Genomic DNA, 22161 nt, shown 5'->3' on the forward strand with positions numbered 1-22161 from the left:
TTGAGGCACTATAAGCGTCATGAATACCAGTTTATGGAGTCGGGTTTGGGCAACAATGCCATCTTGCTCTGCAAGAATTTCCAAAATTCACTCTTGTGAAGCGACAAGGTGGAATTAGATATCAAAGCCAAACTCATGGACGTGTAAGATCCATGAAATTCGAACAGTGTTAAAGAACATGAATTTATTGCACTCTCTTAGACCCAAGTGCAAAGACATGCTAGTAATACCATGTCATTGGTAAAGATTTTTATATATTGGGCCACGGCTCCAATACGTAAAACATCCAGCGTTGGCACGTTTGCAAAAAGGTGAAGTCGTAGGTGGCACATGGTTCAATGGTTTTTTCAATATAACATCATACCCAAATCATCCGAGAAGTTCCTGCTTTTAGAATTCAAATAGAAAACAATTGTAAATAATTATATGTACTTGAATGAAATTCATTTTTTAGATTCACATATTTATTTTCATACATCCTCGAATCAATTAATTCAAATATAAATAAGTGATATTTTAATAGTTTCCCCCTCCTTAAATAGCACTTTCCAGGTGCATGATTTATCAAAGATTAAGGGCACATACGCGTATGAGTACTACAGCTCCGCTTCGAGGCTACGCGAGGACTGAATGTCGCCGATCAAAGCGTTTTATGATTCACCTCATCAATGCCGTCAATGCACCGCTACCAACTATTATTTTGCTAACAAAGTTCGGGCCAAGAGTAGATGTAAGAACGGGGAGAATTATTGTAAAATGTGGCCGGCAAGTGAAGTTGTTGGATATTGTCTCTAAAAGCACGGACAAAATCTATCAGAAATTTGGGTTTGATTTGGGGTATTACTTTTCAAATCCTCATCTGGTGATGGAATTACTTCTTAAAATCAATAAAGAAGAAATAGGGTTGATCATCGACGAGGATTAGCATTATTTGTAGAGAGATCCATTTGGGGAGGGTTTTTTTTCACGGGGATCATATCCTGGAAACCAATCCGATTGGAGCTCGCACTGGTGAGAAGTCAAATGCGGTTTTTCTGGCTGTGAACTCTCTATATCTGTACCACGTGGGAATTACAAATTGGTGGACAAGCCTTGTAATTTAGGTTTCTCCAACATTGCCGCTGTTGTAGAGAATTGACAGCAATGATGTTTTTTTTAAATTGATGTTGAAATACAAGTGAAACTTCATGACTGAATAAAGCATTTCGTTTCTCCTGCATAAATAGACTGGTGCCAAAGTATGAGGATACTCTGATTCCATATAATGTTTTTTTGGTGGAAGATGAAGGGTTTGCACTGCAAACCTTCAAAAAAAGCTTATGGGCGACCTTCATCCGAAATGGAATATTATTGTACATCACGTTCTTTGGTGGTGGATGCCGGCAAACAGTTTCAGGGTCATATTCAAACAGATTCAGATATCCCTTCAGTTTAATCAGAAGCCATACTTGAAGACGTTTATTGACACTTTTATCAATAAACTGTCTGAGGCAAAGACGAAGAATGGAAAATAGATCTTTAAGCTCATTTTACATTCAGCCGGCGGTAAGAAGTGTGAGAGTGTGTCCCATAGGAGACATTTGACGTTGTAACTAATCCAAAAGAATGTACCTGAATCAGTACCCACCCGAATTTCACATCCTTCACGATAATAGACTCCAATATGATCCTTTTACATAGAAAAGATGCGTAGTTTTAAAGAAAAATATTGCCACAGGCAGTGCCATTTTAGAAATTTCAAAAAAAAACTTATGTTGGAATTTTATTACAATATGTGTAAGCTCCAATTGCCAGGGGAGGGATAAGCTCAAGCTTATAATAGGGACACAGATTCACTTTTGTTAAAAGTTAAGACCGAACATTTACTCGACGATTTGCAAAACGGTGAACACATTAGCTCTCGAATGGACTATACCAATCAGAACAGTACATTTATCTGAAGCTAGAGAAAGGCCAAGCCCTGAATAATTTATTATGTTTTAAATCCGAGACGGGGAGCGATTTGATTTCCCACGGTGTGCTTGCAGGTCCGAAGGTGTACTGTTTGCAAATGCACAATGAGGATAACGAAAAATTCCGCAAAGGAGTGCTTACACACTATGCAAAAGAAAAATTTTGCATTAGCGTCTGTAGAAACTATGTGGAGAATAATTAAATCGAAGAGCAAATGTCATGGCAATTCGCTTTTTAAAATTTAAAAACTATAAATTATAGATATAAAAATAGAGTCGAAAAATGTCATGTCAGCCCTATCGGACAAGGTCTATGGGTGCTCGAGCGATATGAAGGTACAACCACACTCCCATTATCTTACTTCAGATCGAGGTGTTTGTGTAGAATATAAACAACGCCCCGGTCTGGAGAAAATTCAACAGTAGGTGGTAGGAGGGACCCTTTTCGCATCTCAATAGTTTCCATTACAATATTTTTTTTTCTCAAACTCCATCCCAATAGTCCCCAGCTAAGCAATGTGCTCTTTATATGTACTGTTTTTATATGTGATGTTTTTGGAAAAAAAGTGGAATTGTTGTTTTAAAAACTGTTTGTTATCATACTATGATATTACCGGCCCCCCCCACCACCAGCCTCGCAGCCGACCCTCACCCACTGCAGTAGTCGCTTCCATATTTCGGATGGGATCCTTTTCTAAGTGCTTTTTGAACTCAACCTTTGGTTCAACTAATTCATCTTTTGGTTCTGTAGATCCAACCTTTGGTTCAGTAGACACATCTTCTTCCTGTTCCGTAGATTCGATCTTTAGTTCCGTAGATTCGTCTTTTGATTCTGCAGATTTCCCCTTTGGCTCAATAGATTCAACCTTTGGTTTCGTAGACTCATAGTCTGGTTCTGTAGATTCAACCTTTGGTTCCGTAGATTCGTCTTTTGATTCTGCAGATTTTCCCTTTGGTTCGACAGATTCAACCTTTGGTTCCGTAGACTCATAGTCTGGTTCCGCAGATACAACCTTTTTGGTTCCGTAGACTCAACCACCTTCATTTCGGAATACTCCTCAGAGGCTTCGCTTTGGCATTCCTGCTTCGTTTCGGCATACTCCTTAGTTTCTGGAGTAGCTATGTTCTTATCCTCATTGACTGTTTCGAGGTCACTCATCTTATTAGAAAGAAAGTTGCTTTTTTCTCTTGGCTCTGTGAGAGTTGCGAGTGTTGCTCTATCAAGGCGAAGCTTTACTTTAATAAATAAAGCATAAGTATGCAATTGTGGTGCTGAATATTAGATACGAATAGCTGACGAGTATGCTTGAGAGATGAACCAGCTGAGAGTCCCCGCTAAGTTATCTGCTCGACAAGTTTGACTTCAGGACTCCCCTTACAGAAGCTCTTCAAGGTTCTATTTTCCAGGGTTGAGATCCAGACCTGAATCAGCGTATCTTCAGTTTAATATTTCAAAAGTAATGGACATTTTCTTTAAGGATTGGCTGACGTTCAGAATATCATAAGCACAAAAAACAAGATAATGGTTAAGACCAAGCAGAACACAAGAGGAGGGCCACTGTGCCTTAGGGTCTAAAACATAATTATTAAAGTGTTTTGGAATATTATTATTAAAAGTATTGGGGATGGAAGTAACGGTGCTTGTCTGGAGTAAATACAAATTGGCCCACGAAGAACAACCCCATTGTGCCTCTGGATAGCCGGCTAGCCACTGGAAACCCAAATACACCTAGGCACTGTTGGGTTGTCAGCTCTCCTGCTGAAACTTCTATTGCTACGAATGGAACCAGAAATTGCTCTTTTCCAAATTGTCGTCTGGGGGACAGAACTTAGTATAATGGGTAAAACATTCAGACAGCAGAATATCCACTAGTAAGTTAAAGTTACTGGAAGAAGCTACTTACCGGGGAATTATTTTCCAGAGTAAATTTCGGTCATTTCTCATTTTATCGGCTGATTTATTTATTATGTCTTTCCTATGCTGAGAAAGGGTGTCTTTGAATTTTTGCTTAGCGGAGAGTCGAATCGGATTCAGTATACCACATCTTGGTCGTCCACACTCGTTCCAAATGTGGAACCACAACTTCGCTTTATTATACATTTCTACTAGAGCCAAATTTTATTTCATTCAAAGCAATACCAGGACAAATACAGGCCAGCAGAACATTTTTTTTCGACCGTTAATGCACTGTGAAAAATTTCTGCACAGTAAATATCCAAAAGCAAATGCACAGCATTTTTGACCCGCTATCAGACCAAATACAAATTCTCAAAATAGGATTCGCACTTGATACACAGTCTTCTTATTTCTATTTTTTTTCTGTGAATTTCGTTCTTATCTACAATGTTTAAATAGAAATATCTTTGCTGCCAATTTTTCTATATTTAAAATTTAAAATAGTTTGACTGCTTATATTATTATAGGCTACTGTGTTTTGATATCGCACAAGCTTTCAATAGAATTTTGCATAAGTGTCTGTTCAGAAGACTTCAAAGGCGTGGAATTTGTGGTCGTTTGCTTGAATGATCTTGGAAGTTTCAGAGGCAACTGTTATTTGCCTGTAGTCCTCGATTTGCCTGTATTCCCCGTCATTCTAAGCAATACTGGGACAAATACAGGCCAGCAGAACATTTTTTTCGACCGTTAATGCACTGTGAAAAATTTCTGCACAGTAAATATCCAAAAGCAAATGCACAGCATTTTTTTTGTAGTCCTAGATTTAACACCAAAGCTGAAAATGAGGTCAGATTTTTCTGCAGAATTCGACCTGAACTCTCGACAAAAAGTTATCCGTTAATTTTATTCCAATTCCGAAGAAAACTTAGCTTTTACCACTACTAATTGATCCTGGACTATCATATGTGCAAAGTGGTACGAAAAAGCTAACTGAGATAAGCAAGTGACCAGATACTTGATATTCAGACAAAACTGATACTGATGTAGTTCCAACATATTTAGATGTACCATGTAGTAGCTTTAAAGTAGAGGGTGATGCATGAATACAAGTAAGCATAGGGAAGGAATTTCGGTACCTGTGTATTATACGCCACTCACTCAAATTTCCAATGTGTAAAACTCGAGAACAAACCAGTTTTTCCGTTAGTTTCTTCGTTGCTTTAGAAACAAATTTGGGTTATATATTTGTACATTAGGGGAGAAGGGGTAAAATATAGCGGGCTACATGCAAAATCTATTAGGTAAAATCATTCTGCACATTTTGAAATAATTGTTTTTGCTCAAATTACGTAATGTCCCATCTATTATGTAACTTGTCTTTGTCTTGTCTCACGCTAAGCTGAAAGAAACCGGTTTGCTCCCGAATTTTACACAGAGTAAACTTGAGTGAGTGGCGTATAATACACAAGTGCTAAAATGCCTTCCCCCTACGAAAGAAAACAACAAAACTCAAATAAAATTCGCGAATTTGGAAAGCCTTATTTTCTACGGGGGGCGGGGAGGTATTTTCCTCGGGAGGGGGGACGCCTATCACCCTGTCTATTTTAGCTGACTAAACTACTACTTCTGCCAGTAGGCCTCAGCTTGAAATCTTTTACGGCAATTTCTCCATGGTTGTGCTTTTGCGCCTTACTTTGCAAGTTAATTCTTTTTGCCATTTGATGCTGTATGATCTCTAGGACAAATCTATATGCACTTCGAACCAATTTTTAACGGCATTACGAAACCTAAGCTTTATGACGCTGCACGATTTTCGCAGCTGTAAAATGAACCTTGTTTTTGCTCTTGCGCGGCCTGAACGCTATCGTTGAAAAACGTAGACCTAAGTGTATCTTTCACGCAACTCGGAAAAGAAATGAATAACATCCATAGTCACAAGATTTGAACGTGACTAAAATTAAAGGTAATTAGATTTCAATTTCGTAAGTACATCTTGGCCTTGTAGTTTGTTTGGCTGAAAAACATGTATTTTGAAATCGTAGTTAAATTCTACTTAAAAGTGCAGTAAGTGATTGATGCAACTATATCCGGTTGGTAAAGCGGGCACAATGGACATGACAAGTGTAGTGACTTTGTGTGTTATGTTTGCGTGTAGATCTTAAGAATATCTGAGTCAGCTGAACTTTAAGTCGCTATCTTGAGAGCTCAAGAGATTAACTGTATAAATAGACAGCGAATACAAGAGTTATTGTGACTTGAGTTTTACACAGCGTAAACTTGAGTGAGTGGCGTATAATACACAACTACCAAAATTCCTTCCCCCAACGGAAAAAAACAACAAAACTCAAATAAAATTCTCAAATTTGGGAAGCCATATTTTCCACAGAGGGAGGGTGGTATTTTCCTCGGGGGGGGGGGGGGGTAAACGCGTAGTTAATTCTACTTAGAAGTGCAGTGAGTGATTGATGGAACTGTATCTGGTTGGTAAAGCGGGCAAAATGGATATGACATGTGTAGTGACTCTATGCGTTATGTTTGCGTATGAATCTTAAGAACTTTAAGTTGCTATCTAGAGAGCTTAACTGCATATGTTAATCAAGAGATTAACTGCATATGTAGACAGCGAACACAAGTGTTATTGTGAATCCAGAATTGAGTTTATTTTGGGCAAAATTTATAAGATGTCTATTTCTGGTAAACTAGTTTTAATCATGTGGTGGGAACCGAGAATTTTTTTTTTTTTTTTTTTTTTTTTTTTTTTTTTTTTACGGGGAGAGGTATAATGGTTCGATTTCTTTATATTTTCTTTGCACAGTTAGTTTTATGCAAATTATTCATTTTGTGTTTCTTAACTACAAAAGACTGAGTCAAAGGATAGCTCCAGATATAGCTAATTTGACAGTCGTTTGAAAATGGGAAATTTTACTGAAAGAGTTCAGTTTTACATGGGCGTTACCTTGGTTGGATAATTGTAGTTATTGATCAATGTGCAGTGCATTTATTTTCAGTTACTTTGATTAAGTAATAAAGTATAATTTTTTTCTCAATTCGAATGGCCTGGCAATAGGCCTGTGCGGTAGAACTTAACATTGTGTCTCCCTCCGAGCACTAGCGAATCCAGCCCCTCCCCTCATGAATGTTTCTGGCGCCCTCATTCGATGTTTTTTCACTCTTTTTGTAAATAAATTTATCAATTATTGGCATCCTCGTCACACTGCCCCCGTCCCCAAGATTTTTGCTCTAGATCAGCCTTTGCCTGAGACTAAGGCCTATTAAACGACTCACTAGAATCCAAATTTAGCTTTTGTACAGTGATGCTTTATAAAAGAGCTCATTTAGTGTATTTTCTTTTGGAAACAAAGTATATTATCCGAAGTAAATCATCGGCTTTACAATAAGAGTGGAGCTTTTACCTTGTCAGCACCTATTTTTACAAATTTTGTAAGAGACAAATTAGGAAATTTGACACTACACAAATAGCTGATGACAAACTAGGTTGTTCTTGCAATATTGCGAAACTGCTACATAAGGCAAATCAAATTCCCATGGAGACAAGTTTCTTTTATCTGTCGTAAGAAAAACTTCTGGTAAGATTAGCACACCAGAGTTCTTCGTATGGCTAAATATATCCCCCTCACTTACAATGTTTTTCGGAGAAAAATTGATGACGTGACTGAAAATATTGAAGAAAATTTGTCTGAGGTTCGGAAAAAGACATATGGCTTTCAACTCGACGAGTATCTTCTACTAGGAGAATTAGAGACAGAGCGCATTTATTTTTACATGATTTGAGCAATTGTTTAAAGAAATGCATCACAGAAAAGCTTTAGTAAATTTACTAAAGATGGGGTTCCTTCATTAAGAGGTAAATACGTAGAATTTCTTTCTTGTTAGTAAAATAATCAGTACCAGACGTTTTTACAATACATCGTCAGCACGCAGTTGCCAAAAAATCGAGCTGTCTTTTACACGATTTCTTTAGTATTATTTATAAATGAGCGAATAAAATTAAGAGGCAACACCATACTTTCTGAACCTTACGTCAACTCTATACTTAACCTAACCTAACCAATGATACTAACAAGGAATTTGAGCGTCTTCTTGTATATAGGTGAGTAAAATAATTATTACCGGGAAAGTTGATCGCAAGGTTTTATTCTCTGTTCAATACATGCATGCAGTCATAAAGGGAAAATAAACGTAGGGACTTAAGTGAGTGGGCAACTTTTGGCATGTACAAGACACTGCATACCTAACTGAATCATTCTGAATATTCAAAAGAATAAAACTTACAACAGCAAAATTTAACAACAACAAAAATGTCATTGAGACAAAATCTAAGGTCTGTTATTCTATAGAGAAGATAATATGAAAAAAACTTCGTTTTCTTAAAAAGGCTGCGTCCCAAAGTCGAACCTTAAAACGTACAGCAATTAGGAGAGGCAGTTGGGGGGCTGCCGCCCCCCAAACCCCCCGCTTTTAAAGACTCTTTTGTACAGGTTGTTTGTTGTGGGGGGACTTCATTGTTACTAATTACTAGTTTCGGCGCAATGGTTCTCCTGTCCTCTTGTGTTTAACATTTTTCGAAGTTATTCCATTATTCATTCATTTCAATTTTTTGTTAATTAAAAGAGGGCCTTACCGAAGCCAAGAGCGGGGGGTTAGGGGGGCGGCAACTGTCCTCTCCTAATTCCTGTACGTTTTAAGGTTCGACTTTCGGACGCAGCCTCTTTAACTCTTTAAGAAAACGAAGTTTTTTTCATATTATTTCTGTACGTTTTTCTACAATTCATGGTGGATATAATTTAATAATTCCTGTACTCCTCGTACAGGAATTAGGAGAGGAAGTTGGGTGGCTGCCGCCCCCAACCCCCCGCTTTTAAATCATTGTATAAAATAGAAAAAAAATAGATAGAATGACCGAAATGTTTCTTTTGCTCATAATAAGCGAATATTCTGTTATCTCTCAAATGATAAGCAGTCCAGGTCTTTAACTCATTAAGAAAACGAAGTTTTTTTCATATTTTGTGAAAAAAAACCGCCCGATAGGGGACTTGAACCCTTGACCCGAGGATTAAAAGTCCCACGCTCTACCGACTGAGCTAACCACCTGCATGTATGTAAATATAACTTTTAAAAATTTCAAATTAACATGGGCTCTTATGGAGAAATGGGTTAATTAAGTGGCTAATGCGTGGTTTCTGGAAAACAGGGAAGGAGTTATCGGATCGAGCTGAAATTTCGCGGATAAGCTCCTGGGCCGTAGAGGACTTTAACTTGTGAATTTCAGCCCGATCGGACAACGTTAAAGGGGGTGGGGTGGGGGGTTGAAACTTTCGGGGGGTTAAGATTTTCCTACGAAACTTTCAAGGAAACTTACTCGGAGAATTCCGCATCGAATGAGTCTTCGTACACCCAGATCCGATGTCGGCTGTGACCTGTAGGCGTGGCAGAAAAAAAAGAATATGAAAATTAAGTGGCTATGCGTAACCCGATCGGACAACGTTAAAGGGGGGCTGGGGTTGGTGGGTCGAAACTTTCGGCCAGATTTTCCCCATGAAGGAAAAGTCGGAGGGGGATGAAATTTGGCAGGTTTCTTAGTTGGAGCTCGGGCTACGAAATGCATCCCTCCCCATCCCTCTGCGACTACTGGAACCGAAGATCGCTTAACGTTGTCGTGGTTCGCCTCTTTATAGAGGCACGAGTGTGCCTCCTTGAAAAAATCAAGAAAAAATTTGCTTTCAAGAAAAAATTCGCCTCATTTTCCAAGCATTAAACTACACACTGATAATGCAGATTCATCTAGGGTGGATCTCTTGATTTATTGTTTTTCAAAAGTTTCTATAAGAAGTTTGGAAAATTTCTGCATGAAGACAAGATTGAAATATACCAAGATCTTATAATATGAATATACCATCCTGGGTGCTGAACCTATTTACTTATGCTTATACAAGTGACACAAATCCTAGTTCAAGCAGAATAATTGCTGTAAAAAAATACTTTAAATTGAAACCTTTCTAAAAAAAAAAATTATCATTGCATCATCGGTTGGAGAATTACTTTTCTGAAAGGTATCAAAATTCCTGGAAAACAATCACGCTTCACTGTCTTGCTTTCCTATCATTGCTGAACGCCGATTTAATGCAGATTATAAACTTTTTACTAAGCAAAGAAGTCACCAGGAACTTTAAGCAGTAGATATTTGATACTGTACCTAAGCATAGAATCAGTGAAATAGTGAAAAAACACTAATGTCCATCCATCTACTTAAAACTCTGAGTAAGATTTGATTTAACATCTTTTATTGCACCATTAGAACTCATTTAATGTGATACATCTGGCAATTTACAACATATAGTTATAAAACCTACAGTAATAGAGTTATATATATATATATATATATATATATATATATATATATATATATATATATATATATATATATATATATATATAATACAAAGAAAACACTTTAAAGCAAGCTGATGCATGGCGGAGGGAAAGTAATAAAACGAAGGAAAGTAAAACCTACAGAAAAAATCATCAACAGATTAAATAGTTTGATCATCTTCAAAAACTTACTTCACAGTGCCATTGAAATTAAACAGAAAATAAAACGCATTCACCTCGATCGTCAAGATCCCCGCTTCGGATTGGAATATTTTGGTGAAAACTAGCTAAGAGACCCTCCAAAGTGAATATTTAAGCCAGTTCAAACAGGAAAGCCGCAGCGTAATATATTCACAATTTCCTTAAAAAGCCATCATCTAAATGTAAGGTAAAAAAAGAAACGTGGAGTATAGCAATAAACTTTAAGGTCCCTACCGGCGGAGCTGATCTCTGTTTAATGCCCCTTCAACCAGGAAGTGCGATGAGGGGTAGGGGAGATGGTAACCATCCTGCACTTTCGTACACCCTTCCTGTCTACCTTCCCCACATTTCTTCAGCTACCCTTCAGAGCTAGATCGACTCTGGCTACGCTTACAGAGTCACACCACTAATCCCATTCCAAACTAAATAGCCAGTGACACCCGGACTCGGAGAAAGGGACAGGAGAAAGAGAATATAGTCTAGTAAGTAAGAATGTGGTCGAATATGTGAAATGGTTGGGATTCGTCGAATTTTTCCTCACACAATTCTTGCTCCAAACCGGTAGACAGTAATTAAATTAATTGTAGATAACTTCCCTATTTTAATCTGTTATTCTTCATATTAATTGATTATTAATAATAGTTATTATATAGTTGAGAGGTCCTTATTTCCGAGTTTCATTGATTCTTCCAGTTACGAATCAAATTCCTGTCGCTGCAAAAAAAAAAAAAAAAAAAAAAAAAAAAAAAAAAAAAAAAAAAAAAAAAAAAAAAAAAAAAAAAAAAAAAAAAAAAAAAAAAGTTCACCATACAAAAAACCTGAAAAAAAGAAGAAGAGAAAAAGAGATTCTTCAGTAATGCCAAAGACTAATTGAACCTGCATTAAATCAAAGGTGTAAAAAAAAAAACAATAAACGAGAAACAAAAATACAGTAAGGTTATACTGTTAAGAATGAAGCAAGAATCATGTTTTTATTGTAGTTGGTTTCGAGTGGAAAAGAGATTCCTAGAAACCTTTATAAGAATGGATATGTTTTTTTTTTATAACAAGATCAATTAGCAAAGCAAAATTTAAACAAAACAAAAACGCGATTATATTTAACTTAATTTAACTGTAACTACGACTGAAGAAACAAGACCTACATGCAGACAATATAAGTTTGAGGCATGCGTCGTGATAACCTTCTAAGAAAGCCATTTGGAAAGCCCAAGACCCAAATTTCGATGGAAACTGGAGAGGAAGAAAGAAAATCCCTCCCGAATAAAACCAAAAATACACATTTTTGACTAATTCTAAAATCACTCACTTCGCTATTCCTTTACGTAGTTTGCCTAAGTGATGCTTTAACAATATTAAAACAAAATAAACTTATCCTGGTAAAAATTTCTTTCACAATCCCTAGATCCCTAGATTTTTTTTCTGTCAGTAGTATGCTATCGGGTTGAATAAATGTAGCTGGGGATTAATCAAATATAGACAAAGGATTTCGATAAAATGCTTTGCATCTGAACTTCTCATTGAGCTCGGCAAGGATCCATGCTGCCATATTTGATAAGTGGATAATAAATATTACTATTTAAATCACTGAACCCTAAATTCATGGCTATTTGAAAAAAAAATTGGGGGCTTTAAATGAAGTTAAGCAAGAACAGTATTGACCAACAACGTTTAGTATTAACCATTAGGTTTTTTTTTTTTTATATTTCTTAAATGTTTCAACTTAGATGTTTAAATGATTCAATGTTTCAACAGCACTTTATAAGACACAAAATGATTGCTAACGAATACAATTGATAAGGGCACTAAAACACAGCAATAATAATAGTAATAAGGTAAAGGCAAATAATACGGCACTAGAATTTACAGTCCTACCAGTGGTGCTGATCTTCATTTCATGGAACCTTCCGCCATGAGCCGCAATGGAAAGTTGGGGGCCTGTCTTCCTGTGCTTCCGCCCAACCTTGCTGTTTACATTTCTCGGATTTCTCCAGACACCCATTTAGAGCTGGGTCGACTCTGGCTGAGCTTGCAGAGCCATGCCACTGACCCCCGTTCCAAACCAAATAACCAGCGTCATTAGGACTCGAACCCCTGTCCTTACGGACAAAGGATTTCAAGTCAAGCATGCTAACTATTCGGATAGGACAGCTCAACTAGGCTAAGACTACTTTGATTAATTGATTAACAATTCCATATTCAAGAAAAAGAAAACTAGTAGAGTAAAAAGGAAGCAGTTACTGCAATTCTATGTTATTTGCAAGTTGGAGTTAGAGTATACTAAGAAAAAATATATGAAATAATTCATAATCCAATAAATATTCAAAAGCTGAAAAAATCAGTAGTCCAATTTTCTGTGATTGGGTAGTTTCAGCCGTGATGTGGGACTTTGTGTACTTCGACTTATTACTTCAAGCCATCTGAAAATAAAAAACAGTCTAACTATGTAAAATAGTAACATTTGATATGTGCTGCATCAATTTCGTCTAAAAAATCGACAAAGGAAAGTGGAGCTCTGGAGTAAGTGATAATAAGATGTTCTTAACTCATCTGAAACCCTCGAACACTTAAGTAAACACTAGAGCATATACAAAAGGACGTGGCAAGGTTCGGCAACTCTTAATTTATCTTTTAATTTTTTTTTTATTGCTTTCCTTCTTCCCTATCAATTACCTAAAATAAGAAATGCCATGTCTCGCATTAAACTAAGTAAAACCCTAAATTAAGTAAAACTAACTAATGGAGAATTGAGAAGAGCTAAAATTATTTTCCAAAACAGTTGTGACTATGATAAGATGAACTTCAAAATAGTATCTTGAAAATAAGGCTTTCCTAAGGGTTTAATTTTAACTTACTTTTTATAATGCCAGAATTAAAAATAATAGACTACCAAGACGAAATACTAAAAAGAAAAAAAATCCATACATAAACTTTTGTAAGAGAAAGAATTACACTAATAAAATTTACTGCTAATAATTAAGAGAAAATCAGAATAAACACAATTAAAAACGAAAGATGTTTAACTCGTCAAGCAAAAAAATAAATATTACTTGAAAAATTTAGGATTATTTTTCGAAATAAAAATACAGACCCCGAGATTTCACAGCATATCACAAGAAGATTACTGCAGAGGTTTCGAGTTCCTATCTCAAAAATAGTAGAGGTTTGCGTTTTTTCCCAGAAGAAAGATCACGAAAGTGTGCTTATTTGTTTTTTGTTTGTTTGTTTTTCCCAGAGTTGATCGTATCAATCCAATTATCCTTGAAGATCAAGAAAGGAAGCTTCGAACGGAAATTAAAAGTTCTACTGCTGTTTTAAGTGGCCAAGAAGATAGTAGCAAGGGAAAGTGATATTTTTCTCCGTTTTGTTGCACCAAACTATGAATTTACCCCTAAGAGGAGTAACTTGCTACCGAATGAAAAATTTGAGACAGCCAATCTGTTCCTAAAAAGTGGCATAGTCTATACAAAATAAACGTTTAATATAGACACTTATTTAATTGCTTCATTTAAATAAGTCTATTTACTGGATGTTTTTATAACATCCTGTTCAGTGATGTTTAATTGCCAATCAGATTTTATGAGAAGCGGCTGTGGATCATTGTATTGAAGGGGAGGTGTGGTACCACATGCCTCAGAGTGAATTATCATGCCCAAATGTCGATGATATTTCGGTCTAAAATAGAAGGGTGTGTGGATGGGGATATTGGCGGAGCATCCCTTTCATTTAGACTAAGGCTTAATAAGGACACTGAGGGGTGATAGCTCCCTTTTTACCACGCAAAAATGTTTCTTGTGTTTACTTTAAAAATTTATATATCTAAATTGATTTGTTTGCCTTTAGCAGCTAAAATGAAGAGGTGGTTGGCCATTTTGTAGACGACGTAAGATGCCTCAGAGATATTTTTATGCTATATTTTTCTGTATTTGGCCGATGGGTCTTAAATACACGCATTTATGTATGTGTGTATCCCAAGAATATAGAATTGATCAAATATTTCTCCACAGCGAGAATACCTTTAGAGATCCTGGCCGGATGTAACCACATCTCGCATATGACGCAGAAACTATATTTTTGATTCATGGCGTTAAACTGATTCGTACTAATATTTACACCCGAAGATGGATGGATTTTTTGGACCCCATTTAACCTCTGAGGATCAGGATCTGCAGTATCTCTTGTTCGCTTACAGGGAGATTAAACAGACCTTGGCGGGTTTCTGACTATTTGAACTAATCCACTTTCATCACGTAAGAGGACCACAACAAGTGACGTGACACGAGAGAGAGGAGGAGAATTAGTGCGTCTGAATCAGTAGTTATCTGGTAGTGGTAGTAGTACCTGGTCAAGATGAGGCAACTACTTTGAAAAAAACAACTAGACTACCGCGTGAAATTATTGTCAACTCAAAGAAAAAAGCGTAAGAAGTTTTGGTACTAATCACAATCGGAAACCAAGAGAGCGAAGCAGCAGCGGAAGTGCTGGCTCTCCTACAGGGTGGAAAAAGCGGACTGAGATACACCAGAAAGTCAAGAAAAATTCCCCCAAAATATCCTGAAGTTTCAATTACATGGTAGAGTTTCCAAAGAGAAAAAAAACTTCTCTATATATGCCTCTTTAGAAAATGCCAAAAAGCATATATAAATGAATTGTTTCTTGTCCAAGCACATGACCATGGGGAAACAACGCTCTGGGATATGATGACGGTCTATGAAGGAACCGGAAATGAGAGAGTCTTCATGGAAGGCATAGAGACTTCCATCAATGGAAATTCAGATCCTAATCAGAAAAATAAATTTACTGTATATATGAGGAGATTCAGAATAGCTCTCTCGGACAGACCAGAAAAGAACAATCTCGTGAGGAACAAGATTGATACCGAAAACAACCCACTCATGCAGAAGAACCCCTACCGATTTCTAGCGGTAAAGAAGCTCATGGTGAGAGCCAAAATCGCAAAGGTAGTATTATAAGAGCGTCAAAGAGTGATCACCGACATAGAACAGTCAATCTAAGGTTGAACTTCAAACAAACTGCAATAGTTTGGATTTTGGTACCATTCGAAACTGAAAAAATCTCTACAACATATAAGAAGTTGGCTTAAATCGAACGAGGCAAAATTGAGCGTTTTTCGGCTTTTCTTTTAAAATGATGACTTTTTAAAAACGACTTAATTTGGACGTATAAAAAGTGGGAAATAGGTAAATCTGATACGAAGCACTCATGTTCAGTTCCCCCGCTCTCATCCATAAATCAAGCGTCGATATAGGTCTGGGAGCAGCACTACGCGACGTTGAATTCATACAGGAAAAAACTGGACTGCTAATGCAGAAAAGAAGTTTTGTCCATGTCAATTTTCACTGTTGATATTGTGAAATGTTGCTACTGCTTAAGTAGGAGGTAGATCTTGGAGATGGACGGAAGTTGTAGACGTTGCTACTTTCTGCTGAAAGACTCGGTATAAGCAACTGTCAAGATGGTAAGTAGATATTCCACTGCACAATAAAGAAAGAGGAACCTCTCCAGCTACTTCTGTTCCTTGAAAGCATCAATTCGAGAAAATGTTGAAGCATTTTCCTTAACCTTTTCTTTATCTACCAGCCGTTTAAGGGCAATCCCTTTGCCAAGTCCATGTGGACGGGAAGTTGCGTCGCAGCCAAGAATTGCATGAGCAAAAGGAAGCAGTTTGCAGGTTTCAGTCCCAGTCTTCTTAGCAATCGCTTCGATGTCCCAATTTGCACCTGACGTGGTTGGCTTAGACTCACTGTGCAGGTAGCAAATTTTTACTTATTAAAGACTCATCTAAAGAAAGATTTTAGAGAATTTTTGGGGCTAGTTGGATACTATAAAGAAGCGAGGAGTTCCACGGATTAATGGTCAACATTACATGTACGAGTTTATAGCCATTTTAGGTAAAAGTTTGAAGAATACATTGTATTTCAATTGCCATTTCATATAAACAAGTTCAGGATATTTCAGTTGAAAGCATTAAGGGTACAGAGTATTTCAATTTCGATGTCATTGAGCCATTTAAGGTGAATTATAAAGGTTATTGGCGTACGAAAGTCAATTTTAATGAACAGCTTTTGAAAACTTTCAATTAGAAGCTTCACCGCTACATGGTGTTTGAACGTCCGTGTTAAAAAAGAGGTTCTGAGAAATTCTTGTTAGAAGTTTCAAGGCCACACAGTGTTTCAACTTCAATATTACACAAAAAGTTCTAAGCAATTTCAGATATAAGTTCTAAACATTACGTGGTTTCCAAGAAATTTAAACAGTTATAAATTTATTATTTAAAAGCCCGCTTGTGCGGCTATTCAGATGGGTACCAACCCCAGCAATAAATCGGTACCCGGAGAAGGTAAGCAAAATAGGGTGAGTAAAAGTACTGGATGACTAGACCTCAGCTCTCCATTACAGTTCCTCGCTCAAGGGCCATGACACAAAGAATAGTACCGCCGGTTTGAACTTTTGAATCTAGTGTGCGCATCTTTTACGTATTTTCTAGTGTGCGTAAAAACGGGGCACAACTTTAACTGCTGTCGTCCTTTACTCACATAAATAAAACATCACAAACAGCATTTTTGAGTTTTAGGTTAAAAACTATGGGAAGGATCATTAAAGATGGTGAATTTAACTCAAAATTCTTGTGTTTAAGGGAATAAATGGCGATTTTAAATAAACACATTAGGAACATTCCCGCTGGTTCTTCAAATTTGTTGTTGGAAAAATTAATACATGATATGTACTATTGTGATATACACCATGGTAACACCATTGGGAAACAGCAAAATTAAAGAAAAAGAATAGATATAATTGATAATGAGAACATTTAATGACAAGAAAAGACATAGCGTTTTAGTGTAAGTTCAAATTTAGTTCCCAAGAGATGCACTTCACATATCAATATTTGGCAATATAGTAGTTTGAACATTTCAGAAAGATTAGATTCTGTTCACTTTAATCTGTCTAATTTTTAGTTTGAAGGGTTATTTTCTATCTTTAAACCATTATTTTACGTTTCTTACGTAGTGTATATGTCTCCCTTTGCTCCAATCACTTTATTAAGTCAAGATAATATTCTTATACGTTTACTAAGATCAAATATAGAGTTACCTATTGAATGTGAATTCACTTTCGGCCCTGAAAAAATATACATGGGATTTAAATTGGAGTTTGAAGACATAATCCTTGTGGATGTGATCCTGATCGCCCGGCGAACTTACAATGTAGCCAAGAAGAGGCAAACTTGCTAAAGGAAAATCCTCTTGGTAGGTCTTGTAAAAAAACAAGCAGAAATTGGACAATACGACCCAGAGCTTTTGCCATCCATTTGAAGTTTTGAATTTTCTCAGCAAGTAGCCAGACAATTGACTCTAAAGAAACGAAAAAACAAATATTTTCGAGTAATGAAAATAAACATTTAGCAATGTCTAATATTTAAAATCAACGCTCTTAAAGCAACCACCCACTGACCGAATGCGGCCAACAAGAACCTTCCGTGTTGGTATTTTATTTTTATTTTTTTTTATTAACTATTGATGTGATTTTGACTGTCAATTTGTGCAAAGACGCAGAGAGTAGATGCTATTGCTGTTACCAGTCAAAATTTAGTACTAACCCTGACATAGCAGTGTGATTTACACATTTGAAACAAGTACTTTCATTGAAGCACCATTATCTGAAAAACATAAAAATAACTTAAAAAAAAAAGCAGCAGCTTCCATATTGAAAAACTCACGCCATTCTTAGTGGACGAGATTCCAACAAATTGGGATGACAAAGGATAAAAAAAAATCGACAGAAGGGAAGGAAGGATATGTCTTAATATTTATGAGGCAAACATGGCTCTAGTCAAAGGGTTTAAAAAAAGGCAGCCAGTAAAGGGAGTGATTTCTTAGAAAGGGATCAAGAAGAATAATAATATTTTTTGTGTCTGTATTGGGCAGTAGCGGTTTTAGGCCTCATAATCTGGGGCGGGGGGAATCAAGGTATACTATAAGCGTAAAAATATAGAATAAAAGGAACTCCATGTCATATGTCACATAAAACGGGGAGGGGGGGAGCAGTAGCTGCGACCCCTCTGCCCAGGCATAGAGCCACCGTTGGTACTGGGGTTTTGTAGTTACCTAGCAAATTCCATAACTAGAATATTACCCAATGCGCGACTCCTAGATAAAACTATAATTTTTTCTTTTTTACTTTTTTAAGTTTTTGACTCAAATTTGTCATGTAAGTCTAATACTTACATAAGTGGGTGACTGGGAACTGGTATATTTGGCTAAAAAGAACACTTAAAAAGAGAGAGATACTTAGAGAGAAGAAAAGATTCAGTTGTCTTAATATGCTTGAACTATCAGCCTCCTAGGTTACATCATATGCAATTGTAAATAAAAAGACACTGTTGTAAGGAGGACAAACAGTTTACCAACAGTAGGAACAAAGGAGGACAAACAGTTTACCAACAGTAGGAACAAAGGAGGACAAACAGTTTACCAACAGTAGGAACAAAGGAGGACAAACAGTTTACAAACAGTTAAAAGGAGGACAAAAAACAGTTTACCAAAATGATCAATAAGAATTTGACTTCAAAAATTGAGGACTTTGATCATGAAAAGCGAAAGTGACAGGATGACAAGGAACAGAAGATGCTTCAAATGTTTCTTGAAAGGGTTGGCTTGTGGTTTTATTCTAACATCGTAGCTTTGAATAATTTGAAGTCCATTGCCCTTACTTCCTCCAGAGTGTTTTCTCAGTTTTTAAAAACATCTGCAGATTCCAGAATTTTTGAAGCCAGTTTCGCTTATCAAAACCCCAAAGTTTTAGGGATTCAGATTGTTTTTGCATAATTTGTATTTTTGTCGCGAAGCAGTTTATATTTATCTCAATAGGGGTAATCGTTATCCTTATTGAGGGGAAGGGATTTCACTCTAATATAAATCGAAGAAGTCCATGGAAGATTTTGTGATATAACCTTTTAAGTATAATTGAATATTTTCTTTTTAGAGATTCCATCTTTTTTAGAGATTTTACAAGGTGCATTGTGCATATTTTTTTCTAACCGGAAAACAAACAAATATTAATTCAAAAGAAATTTTTTCTACTAAAAGCGAAGTTGAAACTTATAGGGAGTAAAAAGAACATCTTGCATTTTAGAAACATATATCTGAAACCGTTTCAAAGAAAATAGCTCTAGATGTTTCCCTATATTTATTAATTAAGTTTTATTTATTTATTTTATTTATTAAGTTTTGGAAGCCAGTCTTTTACCGTAAAATAAGGTAGGTTGAGTTTTTCAGGAGAATAAAAATTCTATAATAATACAGCAGTTTTGTGGATAGTAAAAGACTTATGAGAGCTTTATAAATTAGTCTTTTATTTTCTACAGGCTACAAATGAGTTTTTTATTCTTAATTGATACTTTCTGAGCACAAACTGTGTAAAAAACTATATACTTTCTGATTCTTGTACGCAGAACTGATTATTAGTATTTTTCTTATGGGTATTTTTCAAAATAACTGAGCATACTTTTATACAGGAGTATAAACCTTTTTAATATAAAGTGGAAAAAGTTATAAAACAAAATAAAGACAAAACTTACTGTAAGCATGGCCATCCCCTTCTACAAAATATTAACCCTATTCTACAAACTACTATTATAATTTTATAAACTATTATAATTTTATAATTTTATAATGTTATAAACTATTATAATTTTAACTAAGTTTTCTTGCAGCACAAATATCTTTAGCTTACAAAGAAAAAAAAAGAATACGAAGCGTTGAGTGTTAAAATTAGATACGTAAGGAGTGACACCATCCTTACACAGTGCTGGCATCACTCCTCCTTCATCTCAAAACATTACTTTGTGAAAATTTAAGGTTAATAGCAGTGTCAAAATTGAACCCGATTAAATTTTAGTATCAAAATTAAAGTGTCAAAATTCAACCCGATTCAATGTCAGTGTCAAAATTGAACAAGATCCAATTTTAGTGTCAAAATTAATGTATCAAAATTGGACCCGATTCAATTTCAGTGTCAAAATTGAACCAGATTCAATTTTAGTGTCAAAATTGAACCCAATCCAATTTTGGTGTCAACATTAAAGTGTCAAAATTGAGCCCGATAACAAGTAGAAGATAAATCTTTAATGTTACTAACTTCCAGTGAGAAAGCCAAGTCTTTAGAACCAACAGAGGTATTTCTATGCCAACAGACGTGAGCTGTTGAATTCGATCGTGGTTGGTTCGTTTGCAACTTTCCATCATCATTACTATCTGTTGATTTATTTAAAGCCTCATCAGATCCTGAAACAAAACAAGCGCTTTTACAGCAACTATATAAAATAAGCATCTCTTCTCAGAAATAGAAAAGAATAAGGTTTAATTTTCAATTATACCTTATAGCAGGGACGGGGGGGGGGGACAGGGGGCATTTCCGACAGAAAGCGCCCAAATATTATGACAAAGTTTTACATTTACCTTAAGACAACTGATGTTTGGAAACTAAACTATAAAACTCGGTTGTAAAACAATTGGATTTTTACAAAAAATAAACACATTATCAAACATGTGACTGAATAGGATACATAAACGCCTAATTTGAATATGAATATAAGCTTTAGAATTAAACTTCCTATCAGTAACGGACACAGGAGAAAGGAGTGAAGGGTCATAGGCGAGGGGGGAGGGGCCCCCAGGCCAATATTTAATTCTGATGGTAGCAATAAAAAGAAAGTCTTTTAAAGAACTGTGCAATATTTTCGAAGCAAAGTAATATAGGGTATAAAGTTTTTTATTTTGTTATGTTCAGTCAGAAATCGAACCAGATTTCCCACAATGCTTCTATGCTGTCCTGGAAAAGTTCAAATCTTAGAAAAGGCACCACTGGGTCCCTGACAGTGCCTACCTGCCCTGCCACTGGGTCATTTTAAGTGTGTTTTTTTTCGTCTTTTTCCACCCTCTTATTACAATTCATATAATTCACTTATGCACACACATTCGTATTTGGTCCCTCCTTTCCTGTAAGAATGAACTCACTGCTCAGATTATTTCTGTATGCTTATTCGGACTAGGTCTAGAACTTTTTGGAGTTTACTAACTTTTCAAATATATGAAATGCAAGCCAGAAAAAAATGGTTTATTGCGTTCCGTAGCAAATCAAACTTGAATGTTGGGAGATATTCAGACATTCTTGTAAGTTAAGATTTAAATAATTTCTTAGACACTTTGCTTTTTCGTGAGGATTTTTGCATCCAATCACCCTTAATTTTAATTCTCTTAAATTTTAAGATTATTTTCTTTTGAGCTATAAATCAGATCAGACTAAAATAATAGGAAATACTTCTTGTTGCTAGGAAATTTGAACTGTATGCTAATTTTATGACATCTATAGGTATGACGAATGAAATGTGCCTATGGATCTTGCACCCAATGTTTTTGAAGAGAAAGCAATAAGATTGAACTAAAAAAAAAAAATTCTAGTTAAATTTGACGAAAATTAAATGACTTCATTCTTTTTTTTGTAAAGAAAAAAAGAGATAAAAATTTTTCCCGTTAAAATTCGACAGCGAATGAAATGTTATGACGAATGAAATGTGTCAATGGATCTTGCACCCAATGTTTTTGAGGAGAAAGCAATAAGATTGAACTCAAAACAAAAAAAAATCTAGTTAAATTTGACGAAAATTAAATTACTTTATTCTTTTTTTTGTAAAGAAAAAAA

General features: G+C 35.9%; 1 protein-coding gene across 2 annotated transcripts in view; it reads right to left on the bottom strand.

Annotated features, from left to right (window-relative positions):
- Window positions 1–12674: 12674 nt before the first annotated feature.
- Window positions 12675–22161, bottom strand: part of LOC136033184 (FERM, ARHGEF and pleckstrin domain-containing protein 2-like) — a 158226-nt gene continuing 148739 nt past the window's right edge. For both annotated transcript variants that reach the window (XM_065713892.1, XM_065713897.1), the window contains exons 21-23: window positions 20599–20744; window positions 17554–17813; window positions 12675–12857 (exon numbers count right to left, since the gene is read on the bottom strand). In XM_065713892.1, coding sequence (XP_065569964.1) covers window positions 12776–12857; window positions 17554–17813; window positions 20599–20744 — 488 coding nt within the window. In that variant the 3' untranslated portion in view covers window positions 12675–12775. The remainder of the gene's footprint in view (window positions 12858–17553; window positions 17814–20598; window positions 20745–22161) is intronic.

Source organism: Artemia franciscana, chromosome 1 (assembly GCF_032884065.1).
Source record: "Artemia franciscana chromosome 1, ASM3288406v1, whole genome shotgun sequence".
Classification (NCBI taxonomy): domain Eukaryota; kingdom Metazoa; phylum Arthropoda; class Branchiopoda; order Anostraca; family Artemiidae; genus Artemia; species Artemia franciscana.